Raw genomic sequence first — 17,500 nt, 5'->3', positions numbered from 1 at the left:
TCTGAGAATCTGCAGATTCATGGTATCCACCGTCTCCTCCTTGGTCAGTAAGCACACCCTCAGGAGTGTGCTGACCATCTGCCGGAACATGCTCTGTTATTCCGTTGAGTTGATTGTGTTGTAAATAATATCCGTGAATGTTTTGATGAGTGTTACGAGATCCTCTCTGGTGAGGGCCTGCGTTGTCGGTGGGTTCGAGGTAGTGGATATCTGGGCTGTTGTGGTCTGTGGGGACTGCTGAGGGTTGTATTTCTTCATTGTGCGTACTGTGGCCTGTTGCTGTGTGCCAAGGTGGGTAGCCGGTTTCTGCTGGTGAGGTGCAGGCATAGCCAGGGAAGTCTGCATAGTGGCTGTGCCGGGCAAGGAGTGCCTGAGTTGTGTTATGGCTGGTGGGGGCTCGTGTAGTGCCGTCTGCTGATAGCGTTGACCAGATGTTTCCTGTTGGCGCCCCTTGTTCCTTGTTTTTGTTTCTTCGTGGAGGTAGAGGGGCAGGAGGCTCCTGTCCATGACCCCTGGTTGAGGCTTCGAGGGTCGGAAATTGAGTTGGGTGGCCTGATGAGAATTCTGCAGTATGGCAGGATTCTCTGCACCCATCGTCTGCTGAAAGTGATGCTCTGCCGTAGCCTGCTGCCTCATTATTGGCGTCTTCCAGGCCTCATGAAGTCTAGCGAGCCTCTCGGGGCATCGAAGGTTCCAGGCATGGCGTTTCTGCCTGCAGTTCGGACATCGTGGAGTGGGTGGCGAAGCATTTTTCAGCTTGGTGATGCAGTCCTCGGTAAGGTGGCGCTGGCTACAGACACCGCAGATTTCTCTGTTCGGACAGAGTGCACCCAGGTGTCCGTAACGCTGGCACTTGAAACAGCGAACTGGTTGTACCGTAAAGGCCCTGACATAGTACCTGTCCCAAGAACCGAGGTCCTGCTGGGATGGCAGCGGTCCCACATGCTGTGTGAGGACTTGCCGGGTTTGTGCTTTGCCTGCCGTCTTTGCCTTGAGACGTTGAGATGACACCACACTGGGTGTGCTGCTACTGACTCGATGGGCATCATCAGCGGGTACCGCATCACTACACCCTTGGTGATCTGCCGAGAATCCAGTTCCTCCAGGGTGAAGGAGCGGTCTGTCTCCGTGACTCTTCAAGGTGGTGCACATTTCCTTGTTGAGAGGAATCAGTATTGGTTCTTCCCTCAGGTTGAATCGTATCTTGAACCTCAGTTTGTGCTGTGATTCCAGGTATGTAACGACGCCATAGTGGGTTCTGTGTTCCCCGTAAGACTTTACCTTGAATCTGCCAGGTGGGTTGAGCTGGTCTGCCTGCTTCTTGGAGGAACGGCGCGTCTTACTGTTGTCCACATCGATTCATCCTTCCGTATTCGCTGGCTGCATGGTTGGAGCTGTCAGATCTGCAGACTCTTCCTCTTCCTCTGATGACACCGAGTGGTCTCGCAATTTCTTCGCTAGGATTGCGCCCCACATTTCCAAAACTACCTTAAAAGTACGACGTTTCGCCTACATGAAGCTTGATCAAATATTTGCTAAAGCCTCGTGTAAATGAAACGTCGTACATGATAAAGTTCTCTTATTGCTGTACCCGGATATGTATCATTGTAACCTAAACAGTTTTATATTCACCGTGTCATTAATGGGATAACAACTAAAATTTTGAACAGTTCTAGATGTGAGCTTCAATCCATGTGGGTAACACAGTTCTGTAATGGTATTTAGTTTTTTTTACTTGCATGAACTGTATCATTAGAGACAAGAGCACTTTTCTCTCCATGAAAGATGTATTCACATGATACTGCTCTCAAAATACCTCTGCCCCAGGATACATATAACCTAGTAATCCCTTGCATAAATAAACTTCAAAGGCAACTGCTCAAGAAAAAAGACTTTCAACTGAATCTTTGTAGTAAAAATGTTGAGAAATGAACCAAACAGTGCCACCACAAATCATACTAAATGTCTGGATGAAACAGCAAATCCAGAAATGTAAGAGAGACATTAGATGTTAAATTTCACTTACGGCAACAAAGATCTGTTCATTTAATATTGGGTTTCTTAAAGCACATTGTCTAAAAAACTAGGACACCAGTTGTGTCCCAGCGGAGTAGGGCGATGTAAATAAGAGGAGATGCTTTCGTCGTCATTCATTCAGTTATTGTCTTGTCGGAAGAGTGCTGGCATCACGCTTCTGATGACCCTCAGAAGCACAACATCCTAACCCCCTTCTTGATAATACAGTCACTGTACCTCCCAGTGCCTGTAATCCTTTACCTAGGTTACCTGCAAAGTGGACTACCACAGTATATATCGCATAACATTTAGTAATTAATGTCACAAATTAAATACCGTGCTAGTGCCATATGTCCATGGATAAACATCCAACGACGTTATCCATCCCATTTATATATATATATATATATATATATATATATATATATATATATATATATATATATATATATATATATATATAATGTGTGTGTGTGTGTGTGTCTTGGATAACCTGTGGTCGCAGATCTGGAAAACGAACTTCAAAGAAGAGAGGTGTACAGCCACGCACTCAGGCTAAGACAATGTCAAAAGCGACTTTGAAAAGCTTTGAAACTCGCTGCTTCAGATGAAAGGTTGGTGGAGTAGTATATAATTCATGGGGAGAGGGGTGGGGGAGGGGAGGGGGTGGGGGAGGGGGTGGGGGAGGGGTGGGGGTGCTGAAAGCCCCTGGGCCTATGGGGTTAAACAGCGCCTGGGGAATAGCAGACCCCAAGGTTTGATCCAGGGCAGGGATAAGGTGGCTTCAGTTCCTCGTATGTAATCAGTCCATCAGTCTTTTTAACACTGATGGACTGATTACATTGACTCCAGGCTGAGGGACTGATTACCTTAAACTCCTTCTGATCTTCACCATTCTTCTTTATATAGAACTGATAAAGATACCCAAGTGTTGCACATGTGTCTAATTTATCAACTAACACCTAAGAACATAAGAAACAAGAGTACTGCAGAAGACCTACTGGCCCATGCTAGGCAGGTCCAAACCACACCTGCTCAAGAAGGAAGGAACACTGCAGCAGGTCTACTGGTCTGCTGCAGTGAACTATCCACTGTTTTCTGGTTTGTGTATTGGATTGACCAAAACACCGGTATTGCTACACGTAGTACTTGTAATGTAATTTTATCTAGCAGCAGAGAGACAGTTAATGTTCTTTGAGCTGACAGCAGTGAGGAACTCAAGTTACCTTCAGTTGAGGGCAGTGAGGAACTTAAGTTACCTTGAGCTGAGAGCAGTGAGGAATTTAAGTTACCTTGAGCTGAGAGCAGTGAGGAACTCAAGTTACTTCAGCTGAGAGCAGTGAGGAACTTAAGTTACCTTGAGCTGAGAGCAGTGAGGAACTCAAGTTACCTTCAGCTGAGAGCAGTGAGGAACTTAAGTTACCTTGAGCTGAGAGCAGTGAGAAACTCAAGTTACCTTCAGCTGAGAACAATAAAACGATAGACATACCTTGAGCTGAGATTAGTGAGACCAGCAAGCAGCAAGCTATCGTCAGCATGATGATCCTGCCTTTCGATGAGTCTCGTTTTCCTTACATTAACACCTGAGGGAGAGAGAGTGCGTGAGAATGTGAGAAAGTGTGAGAGAGAGTTTGTAATGAGACACGATCATCTGAAAAAGAAAGATATTATGGAGGTGTATACATAGATTCGTTGCTCATTCGAAAAAAAGCGTTCCCCTGAATAATTCTGCTTGGACTTCCTACTCTTTTCTGCAACATCGCAAGCTCCTGATGTGTTGATTGCAACACGAAAGGCCTAGAGCTATCATTCAACTCTCCCTGTGGTTGTTTTGCATCTTGTATCGCTTGTTCGCGAAACACGTGAAGTTATTTACAAAATATCTATCTAAAACTAGGCGAAGATTTGAACCTAGACATCTCACCCTCTGCCTAGGCAGAGTCGCACTTTGATACCTTAGACATTGCATAACTTTGAGTGGCAAGCAAAGACTGAGAAATATGCTTGCAAATAATTTCGCTGACTGTAAGCATACCTAATATATCCTGCGGTGGTCATCATTAACGTGGATAAGAATGAAATATCTTGGACCATATGTATATTAAAATGGTATACCATACCGACAGGTTAGTAGGTAAGACACATAGGCAACAGTTAGGTATCTTTATCCCGAAAAGTTTCGCCAACACAGTAGGCTTCTTCACTCAGTCAGACACTGCAACACAAGGGTATCTTGGTACAGAAGAGAAAACACCATGGACAACGTTTTCAAGTGAGAATTGTTAGATGTAAGAGGGACGTGACCTCTAAGTGGCTTCATTCTCCTTCCGACAGTATATAAGTCTCCATACTGTCGCTTGTTCATTCTGATTGTTTCAGACTATGAAACAGAACTCTTCTCCAGGCTGAGGGACTGACAACCTCAAATCTCCGACTACAAGGGCGATGGACTGATTACATCGTCTTCACACCTCTACTGCTCTTGCCTACTTTTGTACTCAGCTGAAGAAGCCTGCTGTGTAGGCGAAACGTTTCGGAATAAAGTTGCCTAACTGTAGCCCATGTGTCTTACCTACCAACCATCTTGGACCATACTTGTAGCTGCTGCTGCTGTACCAGGCTGTGGGAAACACGTGCTAGCTTCTGTTGCCCACCCAAAATTATGTGGCATCTGCAGCCAAGTGGTCAATTCATAAATATTTCTCTAAAATGACCTGGAAATAAAGGAACCATTTTCTTTTTCTTCCTGTTGTATTGACTGCCTATGAAAAGTCACGGAGAGAATGGTAAACAAAAGGCTCCCCTTTTTTATTAATCACAGCCAAGGCAAACTGAACTAAACAGTTTTAACCTCCTTATTAATAAAGAGGCAACATAATATTCCCCAACAACATCATGAAGTACATAATAAAACGACATGGAAATGCATTTTAAAGTAAATGTGTTTAGTAACTTGTATCGTGATCGAAGTTTATTGAAGCGAAGTATCGGAATATTTACACTTGGTCATTATGGACAATTTAGAGACCAAACTAAAGTTGTCTAAACATGTGAAAGTTACCCCAGATTTTATTGCTGTCAATAATTACTAGAACATAAGAAAGAAGAAACACTGCAACAGGCCTACTGGCCTAAAATTATTGTTTTTTTCTTCGATATGCAACGATACGTATTGAACACACTTATTATAAGCACTATAGAGCTCTAGCTGTGGGTCATGATATGACTTATACCCTCGTCAGGAAACACTTGTCCTGTGCCCTGACAGACCTTACCTAGCCTAAGTTCAAAATCAAAACGTTTTGCCATTTAGCGCCAGGAGTGGTGGAGGCTCGATACTCCGTCCTCTGATCGTGAGAAACACTTCTGAACTGTACTCACCGATATCCCTCAAGATTATTAAGAGACCCGAGGCTTCCTAGAGGAGGGAGAGGAAGCAAGGGGGGTATGAAAGGTTAGCCTGGGGAAAGGTTACCCCGGGGAAAGGTCACCCTAGGGAAAGTCAACTAAGGGTAGCCACCCTGAGGTAGTCTGCTGCTGCTGCTGTTGATCTTCCTGCTTCTGCTGCTCCTCCTGCTGCAGTTGTTTCACCTGCTTCTTCTCCTCCTCCTCCTACCACTACTCTTCGAGTACTAAGGACAAACCACACAGCCTCCTCTTCCTATCCTCATTCGTTGAGGGTAATCCGCACGAGCTTAACGAACAAGGATTGATGGACTGCCAACTACAGGCTCACCTAACGACCTACTGTGACTAGCAGCGAAAACATCGGGAATCACCTTGTTCAAAAGGTGACAATGGAAATAAGTCACTCTGACTTTTTTGGGTTATCCCAGGTTCTCTACACATATGCTGCTATGTATGACAATCTATGTAACTGTATTTGTGTATACCTGAATAAACTTACTCACTTATTTACTGACTCAGGATCGCTGATACAGTACTGACATCATGTCAACAGTGGCAAGCAAAGTATCAGCAGAAACACAGGAGTGAGAGGGCCAAATAGTAGGTGGAAAAGGAGGGAAACACCACAGTACACCAGCCCCTGGCGAAGAGCCACACTAGTCCCTGACGAAGAGCCACACCAGCCCCTGGCGAAGAACCACACCAGTCCCTGGCGAAGAGCCACACCAGTCCCTGGCGAAGAGCCACACCAGTCCCTGGCGAAGAGCCACACCAGCTCCTAGTGAAGAGCCACACCAGCCCCTGGCGAAGAGCCACACCAGTAGCTGACGAAGAGCCACACACCAGTCCCTGGCGAAGAGCCACACCAGCATCTGGTGAAGAGCCACACACCAGTCCCTGGCGAAGAGCCACACCAGCCTCTGGTGAAGAGCCACACCAGCCCCTGGCGAAGTCACACCAGTCCCTGGCGAAGAGCCACACTAGCCCCTGGCAAGAGTCACACCAGTCCCTGGCGAAGAGCCACACCAGCCCCTGACGAAGAGTCACACCAGCCCCTGACGAAGAGCCACACCAGCCCCTGTCGAAGAGCCACACCAGTCCCTGGCGAAGAGTCACACCAGCCCCTGTCGAAGAGCCACACCAGTCCCTGGCGAAGAGCCACACCAGTCCCTGGCGAAGAGCCACACCAGTCCCTGTCGAAGAGCCACACCAGTCCCTGGCGAAGAGCCACACCAGCCCCTGTCGAAGAGTCACACCAGTCCATGGCGAAGATCCATACCAGTCCCTGGCGAAGAGCCACACCAGTCCCTGGCGAAGAGCCACACCAGCTCCTAGTGAAGAGCCACACCAGCCCCTGGCGAAGAGCCACACTAGTCCCAGACGAAGAGCCACACCAGCCCCTGTCGAAGAGCCACACCAGTCCCTGGCGAAGAGCCACACCAGTCCCTGGCGAAGAGCCACACCAGTCCCTGGCGAAGAGCCACACCAGCTCCTAGTGAAGAGTCACACCAGCCCCTGGCGAAGAGCCACACTAGTCCCTGACGAAGAGCCACACCAGCCCCTGTCGAAGAGCCACACCAGTCCCTGGCGAAGAGCCACACCAGTCCCTGGCGAAGAGCCACACCAGTCCCTGACGAAGAGTCACACCAGTCCCTGTCGAAGAGCCACACCAGTCCCTAGCGAAGAGCCACACTAGTCCCTGACGAAGAGCCACACCAGTCCCTGGCGAAGAGCCACACCAGTCCCTGACGAAGAGCCACACTAGTCCCTGACGAAGAGCCACACCAGTCCCTGACGAAGAGCCACACTAGTCCCTGTCGAAGAGTCACACCAGTCCCTGTCGAAGAGCCACACTAGTCTCTGACGAAGAGCCACACCAGTCCCTGTCGAAGAGCCACACCAGTCCCTGGCGAAGAGCCACACCAGCCCCTGTCGAAGAGCCACACCAGTCCCTGACGAAGAGTCACACCAGTCCCTGACGAAGAGTCACACCAGTCCCTGGCGAAGAGTCACACCAGTCCCTGGCGAAGAGTCACACCAGTCCCTGACGAAGAGTCACACCAGACCCTGACGAAGAGTCACACCAGTCTCTGACGAAGAGTTACACCAGTCCCTGGCGAAGAGTCACACCAGTCTCTGACGAAGAGTCACACCAGTCCCTGACGAAGAGTCACACCAGTCCCTGACGAAGAGTCACACCAGCCCCTGACGAAGAGTCACACCAGTCTCTGACGAAGAGTCACACCAGTCTCTGACGAAGAGTCACACCAGTCCCTGACGAAGAGTCACACCTGTCCCTGACGAAGAGTCACACCAGCCCCTGACGAAGAGTCACACCAGTCCCTGGCGAAGAGTCACACCAGTCCCTGACGAAGAGTCACACCAGCCCCTGACGAAGAGTCACACCAGCCCCTGGCGAAGAGCCACACCAGTCCCTGACGAAGAGCCACACCAGTCCCTGACGAAGAGCCACACCAGTCCCTGACGAAGAGTCACACCAGCCCCTGACGAAGAGTCACACCAGCCCCTGACGAAGAGTCACACCAGCCCCTGGCGAAGAGTCACACCGTAAACTGCACACACAGTCACCCTCGCCTCACCACCTCATCGCTTACAAATAATTAACACAAGAACACATGACTCGGTTTATACCTATTTTTTTTTTTTAATTTTTTCCCGTTTTTAGAGAAAGAGAGACGCAGAGAGGCGTAAAAAAAGAGCGCCCATAACAATCCATCCCTACGGCAGCGTGCATGACGTTTATTGTGTGTGGTACAATTAGTCCGTGCATGACGGACTGCTTTGACACAGCTGCAACATTTCCGTAAACAATAAATAGGGTTAAAAAAAATCACACCGTGAAAAAAACACACAATAAATGCAATGGATGGGGAATGTCTCCCCCCGCCGCGCCCCCCCCCCCCAGTGCGGCAAACGGCGCGGCGAACGCCTCTGTTAAACGGTAATAAACGGCTCCAAACGGGTTTAGTGTTACTCTAGGCGTAAGGAACTGTTGGAAATCATATTTCTCTTTGAAATCGTTGACTGTCGTTGACCATACTATTATTAGAAGAATTATTATTAGTAGTAGTAATACTAGTAGTAGTAGTAATAATACTAGTAGTAGTAGTAGTAATACTAGTAGTAGTAGTAGTAATACTAGTAGTAGTAGTAATACTACTAGTAGTAGTAGTAGTAATACTAGTAGTAGTAGTAGTAATACTAGTAGTAGTAGTAATACTAGTAGTAGTAGTAATACTAGTAGTAGTAGTAATAATACTAGTAGTAGTAGTAGTAATACTAGTAGTAGTAGTAGTAATACTAGTAGTAGTAGTAGTAATACTAGTAGTAGTAGTAGTAATACTAGTAGTAGTAGTAATACTAGTAGTAGTAGTAATACTAGTAGTAGTAGTAGTAATACTAGTAGTAGTAGTAATACTACTAGTAGTAGTAGTAGTAATACTAGTAGTAGTAGTAGTAATACTAGTAGTAGTAGTAGTAATACTAGTAGTAGTAGTAGTAATACTAGTAGTAGTAGTAATACTACTAGTAGTAGTAGTAGTAATACTAGTAGTAGTAGTAGTAATACTAGTAGTAGTAGTAGTAATACTAGTAGTAGTAGTAATACTAGTAGTAGTAGTAATACTAGTAGTAGTAGTAGTAATACTAGTAGTAGTAGTAATACTAGTAGTAGTAGTAGTAATACTAGTAGTAGTAGTAGTAATACTAGTAGTAGTAGTAGTAATACTAGTAGTAGTAGTAATACTACTAGTAGTAGTAGTAGTAATACTAGTAGTAGTAGTAGTAATACTAGTAGTAGTAGTAATACTAGTAGTAGTAGTAATACTAGTAGTAGTAGTAATAATACTAGTAGTAGTAGTAATAATACTAGTAGTAGTAGTAGTAATACTAGTAGTAGTAGTAGTAATACTAGTAGTAGTAGTAGTAATACTAGTAGTAGTAGTAATACTAGTAGTAGTAGTAATACTAGTAGTAGTAGTAGTAATACTAGTAGTAGTAGTAATACTAGTAGTAGTAGTAGTAATACTAGTAGTAGTAGTAATACTAGTAGTAGTAGTAATACTAGTAGTAGTAGTAATACTAGTAGTAGTAGTAGTAATACTAGTAGTAGTAGTAGTAGTAGTAGTAATACTACTAGTAGTAGTAGTAATACTAGTAGTAGTAGTAATACTAGTAGTAGTAGTAATAATACTAGTAGTAGTAGTAGTAATACTAGTAGTAGTAGTAGTAATACTAGTAGTAGTAGTAATACTAGTAGTAGTAGTAATAATACTAGTAGTAGTAGTAATACTAGTAGTAGTAGTAATACTAGTAGTAGTAGTAGTAATACTAGTAGTAGTAGTAGTAATACTAGTAGTAGTAGTAGTAGTAGTAGTAGTAATACTAGTAGTAGTAGTAGTAATACTAGTAGTAGTAGTAGTAATACTAGTAGTAGTAGTAGTAATACTAGTAGTAGTAGTAATACTAGTAGTAGTAGTAGTAGTAGTAGTAATACTAGTAGTAGTAGTAGTAGTAATACTAGTAGTAGTAGTAGTAGTAGTAGTAGTAATACTAGTAGTAGTAGTAGTAATACTAGTAGTAGTAGTAGTAGTAGTAATACTACTAGTAGTAGTAGTAGTAATACTAGTAGTAGTAGTAGTAATACTAGTAGTAGTAGTAGTAATACTAGTAGTAGTAATAATAATACTAGTAGTAGTATTAATAATACTAGTAGTAGTAGTAATAATACTAGTAGTAGTAGTAATACTAGTAGTAGTAGTAATAATACTAGTAGTAGTAGTAGTAATACTAGTAGTAGTAATAATACTAGTAGTAGTAGTAATACTAGTAGTAGTAGTAATAATAGTAATACTAGTAGTAATAGTAATAATACTAGTAGTAGTAGTAGTAGTAATACTAGTAGTAATAGTAATAATACTAGTAGTAATAGTAATAATACTAGTAGTAGCAATAGTAATACTACTACTAGTAGTAGTAATACTAGTAGTAATAGTAATAATACTAGTAGTAGTAATACTAGTAGTAGTAATAATACTAGTAGTAGTAGTAATAATACTAGTAGTAGTAGTAATACTAGTAGTAGTAGTAATAATACTAGTAGTAGTAATAATACTAGTAGTAGTAGTAATAATACTAGTAGTAGTAGTAATACTAGTAGTAGTAATAATAGTAATAATAGTAGTAATACTAGTAATACTAGTAGTAACATTAGTAATACTAGTAGTAATACTAGTAATAATAGTAATACTAGTAGTAATAATAGTAATACTAGTAGTAATACTACTAGTAGTAATAATAGTAATACTAGTAGTAATACTACTAGTAGTAATAATAGTAATATTAGTAGGAGTAATAATAGTAATACTAGTAGTAGTAATAATAGTAATATTAGTAGGAGTAATAATAGTAATACTAGTAGTAGTAATAATAGTAATATTAGTAGGAGTAATAATAGTAACTAGTAGTAATAGTAGTAATACTAGTAGTAGTAATAGTAATACTAGTAATAGTAATAATAGTAATACTAGTAGGAGTAATAGTAATACTAGTAGTAGTAATAATAGTAATACTAGTAGTAGTAATAGTAATACTAGTAGTAGTAATAATAGTAATACTAGTAGGAGTAATACTAGTATTAGTAATAATAGTAATGCTACTAGTAGTAGTACTATTAGTAGCAGTAGGTACTAGTAGCAGTTCGATTATTATTAGTAGGAGTAATAGTAGGTAGTGGTGGTGGTGGTAATAGTAGTAGTAGTAGTAGTGGTAGTAGTATAATCACAGGGAAGCGTTAAGCCCGTAGCGGTTATATAACGCCTGAGGAGTGGAAGGTAATCAATATCAAACGTAAGAAGAAAAACTCCAGTTCCATGAATCAAGAGCCCTTCACCAGTCCTTCACTCTTGAAATGCATGAAGGTTGTAAGATAAATATAACAATGAGGAGAGAGAAAAATGGGTAAACATCATGGGGAAGACTGATACATGGGGGGGGGGAGAACAGCAGTATGTGTCATCAACCCACCATAACAGTGTTCTTAACCCAGCAGTGTTCCTAACCCACCGTAAGTGTTCTCAACCCGCCATAAGTGTTCTTAACCCACCATAGGTGTTAACCCACTATAAGTGTTCTCAACCCACCATAAGTGTTCTCAACCCATCATAACAGTGTTCTCAACGCATCATACAGCGTTCTCAACCCACCATAACAGTGTTCTCAACCCACCATAACAGTGTTCTCAACCCACCATAACAGTGTTCTCAACCCACCATAACAGTGTTCTCAACCCACCATAACAGTGTTCTCAACCCACCATAACAGTGTTCTCAACGCATCATACAGCGTTCTCAACCCACCATAACAGTGTTCTCAACCCACCATAACAGTGTTCTCAACGCATCATAACGGTGTACAGGTGTCCAAGGAGGAGACAGAGATACCTAGAGTCCGCTTGCCACAGCACTTTAAACACTATTGTGCAGAATCAGGGCAGCTTCATATTAGCTCACTTGTTAAGTATGCAGGAGGTAACATGATATTCGTTGTGTACACTGCAGTGTAGACGGTGTACGCCAGTACGCTGGGGAAGGTACCTCCAATTCCTTGTAGTAATTGGTAAATAAACCCATTACTAATTGCCGAGCATTGACTGATAACAATTATATTGAATTTCCAACACTCTAGAACGTACATTGTTCACTTTAATGTTATCCTCACACCTCTGTTCTCGCTAAAGACCCGCCACACATGTCGCATGTAAAGCACTTGACACTGGTCTAAAGTTAAGAGCGAGTGAGAGTCAGGAAGAAAGAGAGATAGTATAACCACTCAGGCAGCGCCCACTCCACCTCACGTCCATTAAAACTCGCGGCAACTACCTCGCCGGCTCCACCAGACCTGCCTTAACTACCCCTAACAAGCTTTACTTGGGTCGGCACCTGCAGCGGCCGTGGGCCACGCTGGGAGGCTGGGAGGGAGCACAGTGCCCACGTCTCAGGTCTCTGATATTTGAATACCTCCTCCACCTCCTGTATCCCCTACCACCGCCACCACCCACACACAGTAAAGTGCAAAGTTTGTCTGGGCACGGGCCATGGTAGGTGCCAAGATGGACTACTCTTATTGGTTCCTGATGGTCTCAAGACTGATGAAAAAATGTGTTAGGACTATCTGTCTGTATCTCTCTCTCTCTCTCTCTCTCTCTCTCTCTCTCTCTATATATATATATATATATATATATATATATATATATATATATATATATATATATATATATATATATATATATATGTATATATATATATAATGTGTCGAATAGGTAAAACTGGTCAATTAGCAAGAACTCATTTAAAATTAAGTCCTTTCTAAAATTTTCTCTTATACATTTAAAGATACATTTTTTTTTCATTTATGTAATATAAAAATTAATGATTTTGTACCAAAAGAACTTTAGGAAACTTATCTAACCTTATTATAACCAGCACAATTTAATTTCGCCTAATCGAACTAAATATATTTTATATAAGTTTACAATAATTTAATAACAAACAGGCACAATGAAATATTGTTTTTCGTTAGATTCAGAATGATTTTGCGAAATTATTGTTCGGCAAGAAGTGCGTTGCTATTTAAGCCAAAATCGCAAGTTTTACTTATTCAGCACGACATATATATATATATATATATATATATATATATATATATATATATATATATATATATATATATATATATATATATATATATATATATATATATATATATATATATATATATATATATATATATATATATATATATATATATATATATATATATATATATATATATATATATATATATATATATATATATATATATTCTTTCAACAAACCGACCGTATCCCACCGAGGCAGGGTGACCTAAAAAGAAAAACGAAAGTTTCTCTTTTTAACTTTAGTAATGTATACAGGAGAAGGGGTTAGTAGCCCCTTGCTCCCGGCATTTTAGTCACCTCTTACGATATGTACATATACATATATTATATCTGCTAGTAATATTGTAGATCATCTCTCAAAAGGCCGGTCTCAGAACACGTCTTCTAAATGATGAAGAAAATACAAGAGTTGAGAAATAAAGATAAGTGTGTCGTAAATGCAGGGATACAGTAATATTAACCTCCCATTTTACATGCTGGTGAAGCAGTAAGGATCAGTAATCCTGCCAGAGTGCAAAACACCTGACAGACTGATATTTCTGAATTATAACAGAAGGTTAGTACCTCCCTGGCTGGCTGCTGCTGCCTACCCACCTACCACCTCTCCCGAACTCTGGTCAATATCTCCAGAATGCTATTACGAAATTGCACCAAAATTAGTACGTACCTGTAACATTGCACTCTCATAAATACTGTAAATTTTCAGAATTTTCAGAGACAAATCAAAAGGTAAAAAACACCCCAATAACTAATAAACACAATTAAATGCATTAGCTGCTGCAAGTGAGTTATACACCTGAATCTTCACACAATTTATGATAATGCAATATGAGAAGCAGTAACTAATTTTGAAATGATTTTTGTAATTATCTCTTAAAGATATTGAGCCGGAGCCATTACCGTCATGCTGCTAGAGAGGTGCAAAACAGATAATGGAAATAGCGCATAACTTAAATATAAGATATAGGAAATATATAATTATATTGAGTTTTACCTGAAGCAAGTTTATTCTTTTCTCTGAGGATGAGGGTCCCCATGACAGTTGTAGAGGTGGTACCTCCCTATATGTTGATAAATTAGACACATGTGCAACTCTTGGGTATCTTTATTGAGGAAACGTTTCGCCACACAGTGGCTTCATCAGTCCATACGTAGGAGAAACTTGAAGAACAGGAGGAGAATGAGGTAATCAGTCCCTCAGCCTTGAGTCGACGTGTTCAATCCCTTATATATATATATATATATATATATATATATATATATATATATATATATATATATATAGATATATATATATGTATGTATTATGGGGAAGGGCCGACGGGTTGACGGACCAACTGGTTAGTAGACTAACGCACTAGTTGACCGATGGACTGAGATACTGAGAGACCAAACAGACCGAGAGAGGATAATTAGGTCACAGTTCCGGGCTGAAACGCTAAGAGTGTGGCGTAGAGGCTTAATTTGACCGCTTGTCTGGTTAATTTCCGGCTATCCTAAAATGTTGATGCACTGCATGGGGGAAGAGTGAATTTCATTCGAGGGACTGCGCCTGGGTAATATACATAGCTTTGTGTGAGGCAGATATACGCTGCGGCCGCTTGCTGTTCTGGGGAGGACGGGGGAGGGTAGGAAGTGGGTGACTGGTGGGGAGGTGAGGATTTGGAGTGGAGAGAAGGGAAGGACGGGTAGTGTATCTCTAACAGTTGCCATGGCATATTTTCACTATGAGGGTCTGGATCCTCCCTACCAGCATCACCACAGTATGTGTCTTTACTCACCTATCTGTGGTTGCAGGGGTCGATTCATAGCTCCTGACCCCGCCTCTTCACCAGTTGCTAATAGGTCTAATTTCTCTCTCCCTGCTCCATGAGCTTTATCGTGCTTCATCTTAAAGCTGTGTATGGATCCTGACTCCACTACATCACTCTTCAGTTTGTTCCACTTACTGACAACTCTCTAAGGCTGAAGAAATACTTCCCAACATTCCTGTGACTCATCTGGGTTATTATCTTCCAGTTGTGTCCCCTTGTTCGTGTGTGTGTGTGTGTGTGTGCGTGTGTACTCACCTAGTTGTACTCACCTAGTTGAGGTTGCGGGGGTCGAGTCCGAGCTCCTGGCCCCGCCTCTTCACTGATCGCTACTAGGTCACTCTCCCTGAGCCGTGAGCTTTATCATACCTCTGCTTAAAGCTATGTATGGATCCTGCCTCCACTACATCGCTTCCCAAACTATTCCACTTACTTACTACTCTGTGGCTGAAGAAATACTTCCTAACATCCCTGTGATTCATCTGTGTCTTCAGCTTCCAACTGTGTCCCCTTGTTACTGTGTCCAATCTCTGGAACATCCTGTCTTTGTCCACCTTGTCAATTCCTCTCAGTATTTTGTATGTCGTTATCATGTCCCCCCTATCTCTCCTGTCCTCCAGTGTCGTCAGGTTGATTTCCCTTAACCTCTCCTCGTAGGACATACCTCTTAGCTCTGGGACTAGTCTTGTTGCAAACCTTTGCACTTTCTCTAGTTTCTTCACGTGCTTGGCTAGGTGTGGGTTCCAAACTGGTGCCGCATACTCCAATATGGTTCTAACGTACACGGTGTACAGGGTCCTGAATGATTCCTTATTAAGATGTCGGAATGCTGTTCTGAGGTTTGCTAGGCGCCAATATGTTGCAGCAGTTATTTGATTGATGTGCGCTTCAGGAGATGTGCCTGGTGTTATACTCACCCCAAGATCTTTTTCCTTGAGTGAGGTTTGTAGTCTCTGACCCCCTAGACTGTACTCCGTCTGCGGCCTTCTTTGCCCTTCCCCAATCTTCATGACTTTGCACTTGGTGGGATTGAACTCCAGGAGCCAATTGCTGGACCAGGTCTGCAGCCTGTCCAGATCCCTTTGTAGTTCTGCCTGGTCTTCGATGTGTGTGTGTGTGTGTGTGTGTGTGTGTGTGTGTGTGTGTGTGTGTGTGTGTGTGTGTGTGTGTGTGTGTGTGTGTGTGTGTATGTGTATGTGTGTATGTGTGTGTGTGTATGTACTCACCTATTTGTACTCACCTATTTGTGGTTGCAGGGGTCGAGTCACAGCTCCTGGCCCCGCCTCTTCGCTGATTGCTACTAGGTCCTCTCTCTCCCTGCCCCATGAGCTCTATCATACCTCGCCTTAAAACTATGTATGGTTCCTGCCTCCACCACATCACTTTCTAGGCTATTCCATGGCCTGACTACTCTATGACTGAAGAAATACTTCCTAACATCCCTTTGATTCATCTGAGTCTTCAACTTCCAATTGTGACCTCTTGTGTCTGTGTCCCATCTCTGGAACATCCCGTCTTTGTCCACCTCGTCTATTCCGCGCAGTATTTTATATGTCGTTATCATGTCTCCCCTGACCCTCCTGGCCTCCAGTGTCGTCAGGCCGATTTCCCTCAACCTTTCTTCATAGGACAATCCCCGTAGCTCTGGGACTAGTCTTGTTGCAAACCTTTGCACTTTCTCTAATTTCTTGACGTGCTTGACTAGGTGTGGATTCCAAACTGGTGCTGCATACTCCAGTATGGGCCTGACGTAGATGGTGTACAGAGTCTTAAACGAATCCTTACTGAGGTATCGGAACGCTATCCGTAGGTTTGCCAGGCGCCCGTATGCTGCAGCAGTTATCTGATTGATGTGCGCCTCAGGAGATATGCTCGGTGTTATACTCACCCCCAGATCTTTTTCCTTTAGTGAGGTTTGCAGTCTTTGGCCATCTAAACTATATTGTGTCTGCGGTCTTCTTTGCCCTTCCCCAATCTTCATGACTTTGCATTTGGCAGGGTTAAATTCTAGGAGCCAGTTGCTGGACCAGGCTTGTAGCCTGTCCAGATCTCTTTGTAGTCCTGCCTGATCCTCGTCCGATTCGATTCTTCTCATTAACTTCACATCGTCTGCAAACAAGGACACTTCTGAGTCTATCCCTTCCGTTATGTCGTTCACGTATACCAAGAACAGCACAGGTCCTAGGACTGACCCCTGTGGAACCCCGCTTGTCACAGGCGCCCACTCTGACACCTCGTCGCGTACCATGACTCGTTGTTTCCTCCCTGTCAGATATTCTCTGATCCATTGCAGTGCCTTTCCTGTTATGTGTGCCTGGTCCTCTAGCTTTTGCAGTAACCTCTTGTGAGGAACTGTGTCGAAAGCCTTCTTGCAGTCCAAAAATACGCAGTCGATCCACCCCTCTCTCTCTTGTCTTACTTCTGTCACCTTGTCATAAAACTCTAGTAGGTTTGTGACACAGGATTTTCCTTCCCTGAAACCGTGCTGGTTGTCAATTATACACTTGTTTCTTTCCAGGTGCCCCACCACTCTCCTCCTGATGATCTT

At 42.8% G+C, this 17,500-nt stretch overlaps 1 protein-coding gene across 2 annotated transcripts in view; it reads right to left on the bottom strand.

Moving 5' to 3' along the window:
- The window catches only part of LOC128695877 (cell adhesion molecule 3), a 471,170-nt gene that overhangs the window by 314,908 nt on the left and 138,762 nt on the right, over positions 1 to 17,500 (bottom strand). For both annotated transcript variants that reach the window (XR_011393031.1, XM_070092912.1), the window contains exon 2: positions 3,506 to 3,599. Coding sequence is in view for 1 of the 2 variants with exons in the window: in XM_070092912.1 (XP_069949013.1) it covers positions 3,506 to 3,554 (49 nt within the window). In the remaining variant the exon portion in view is untranslated. The remainder of the gene's footprint in view (positions 1 to 3,505; positions 3,600 to 17,500) is intronic.

This window comes from Cherax quadricarinatus, chromosome 41 (genome assembly GCF_038502225.1).
Source record: "Cherax quadricarinatus isolate ZL_2023a chromosome 41, ASM3850222v1, whole genome shotgun sequence".
Classification (NCBI taxonomy): domain Eukaryota; kingdom Metazoa; phylum Arthropoda; class Malacostraca; order Decapoda; family Parastacidae; genus Cherax; species Cherax quadricarinatus.
The sequence above is the reverse complement of the archived record's forward strand: the minus strand, read 5'-3'. Positions and strand labels throughout refer to the sequence as shown.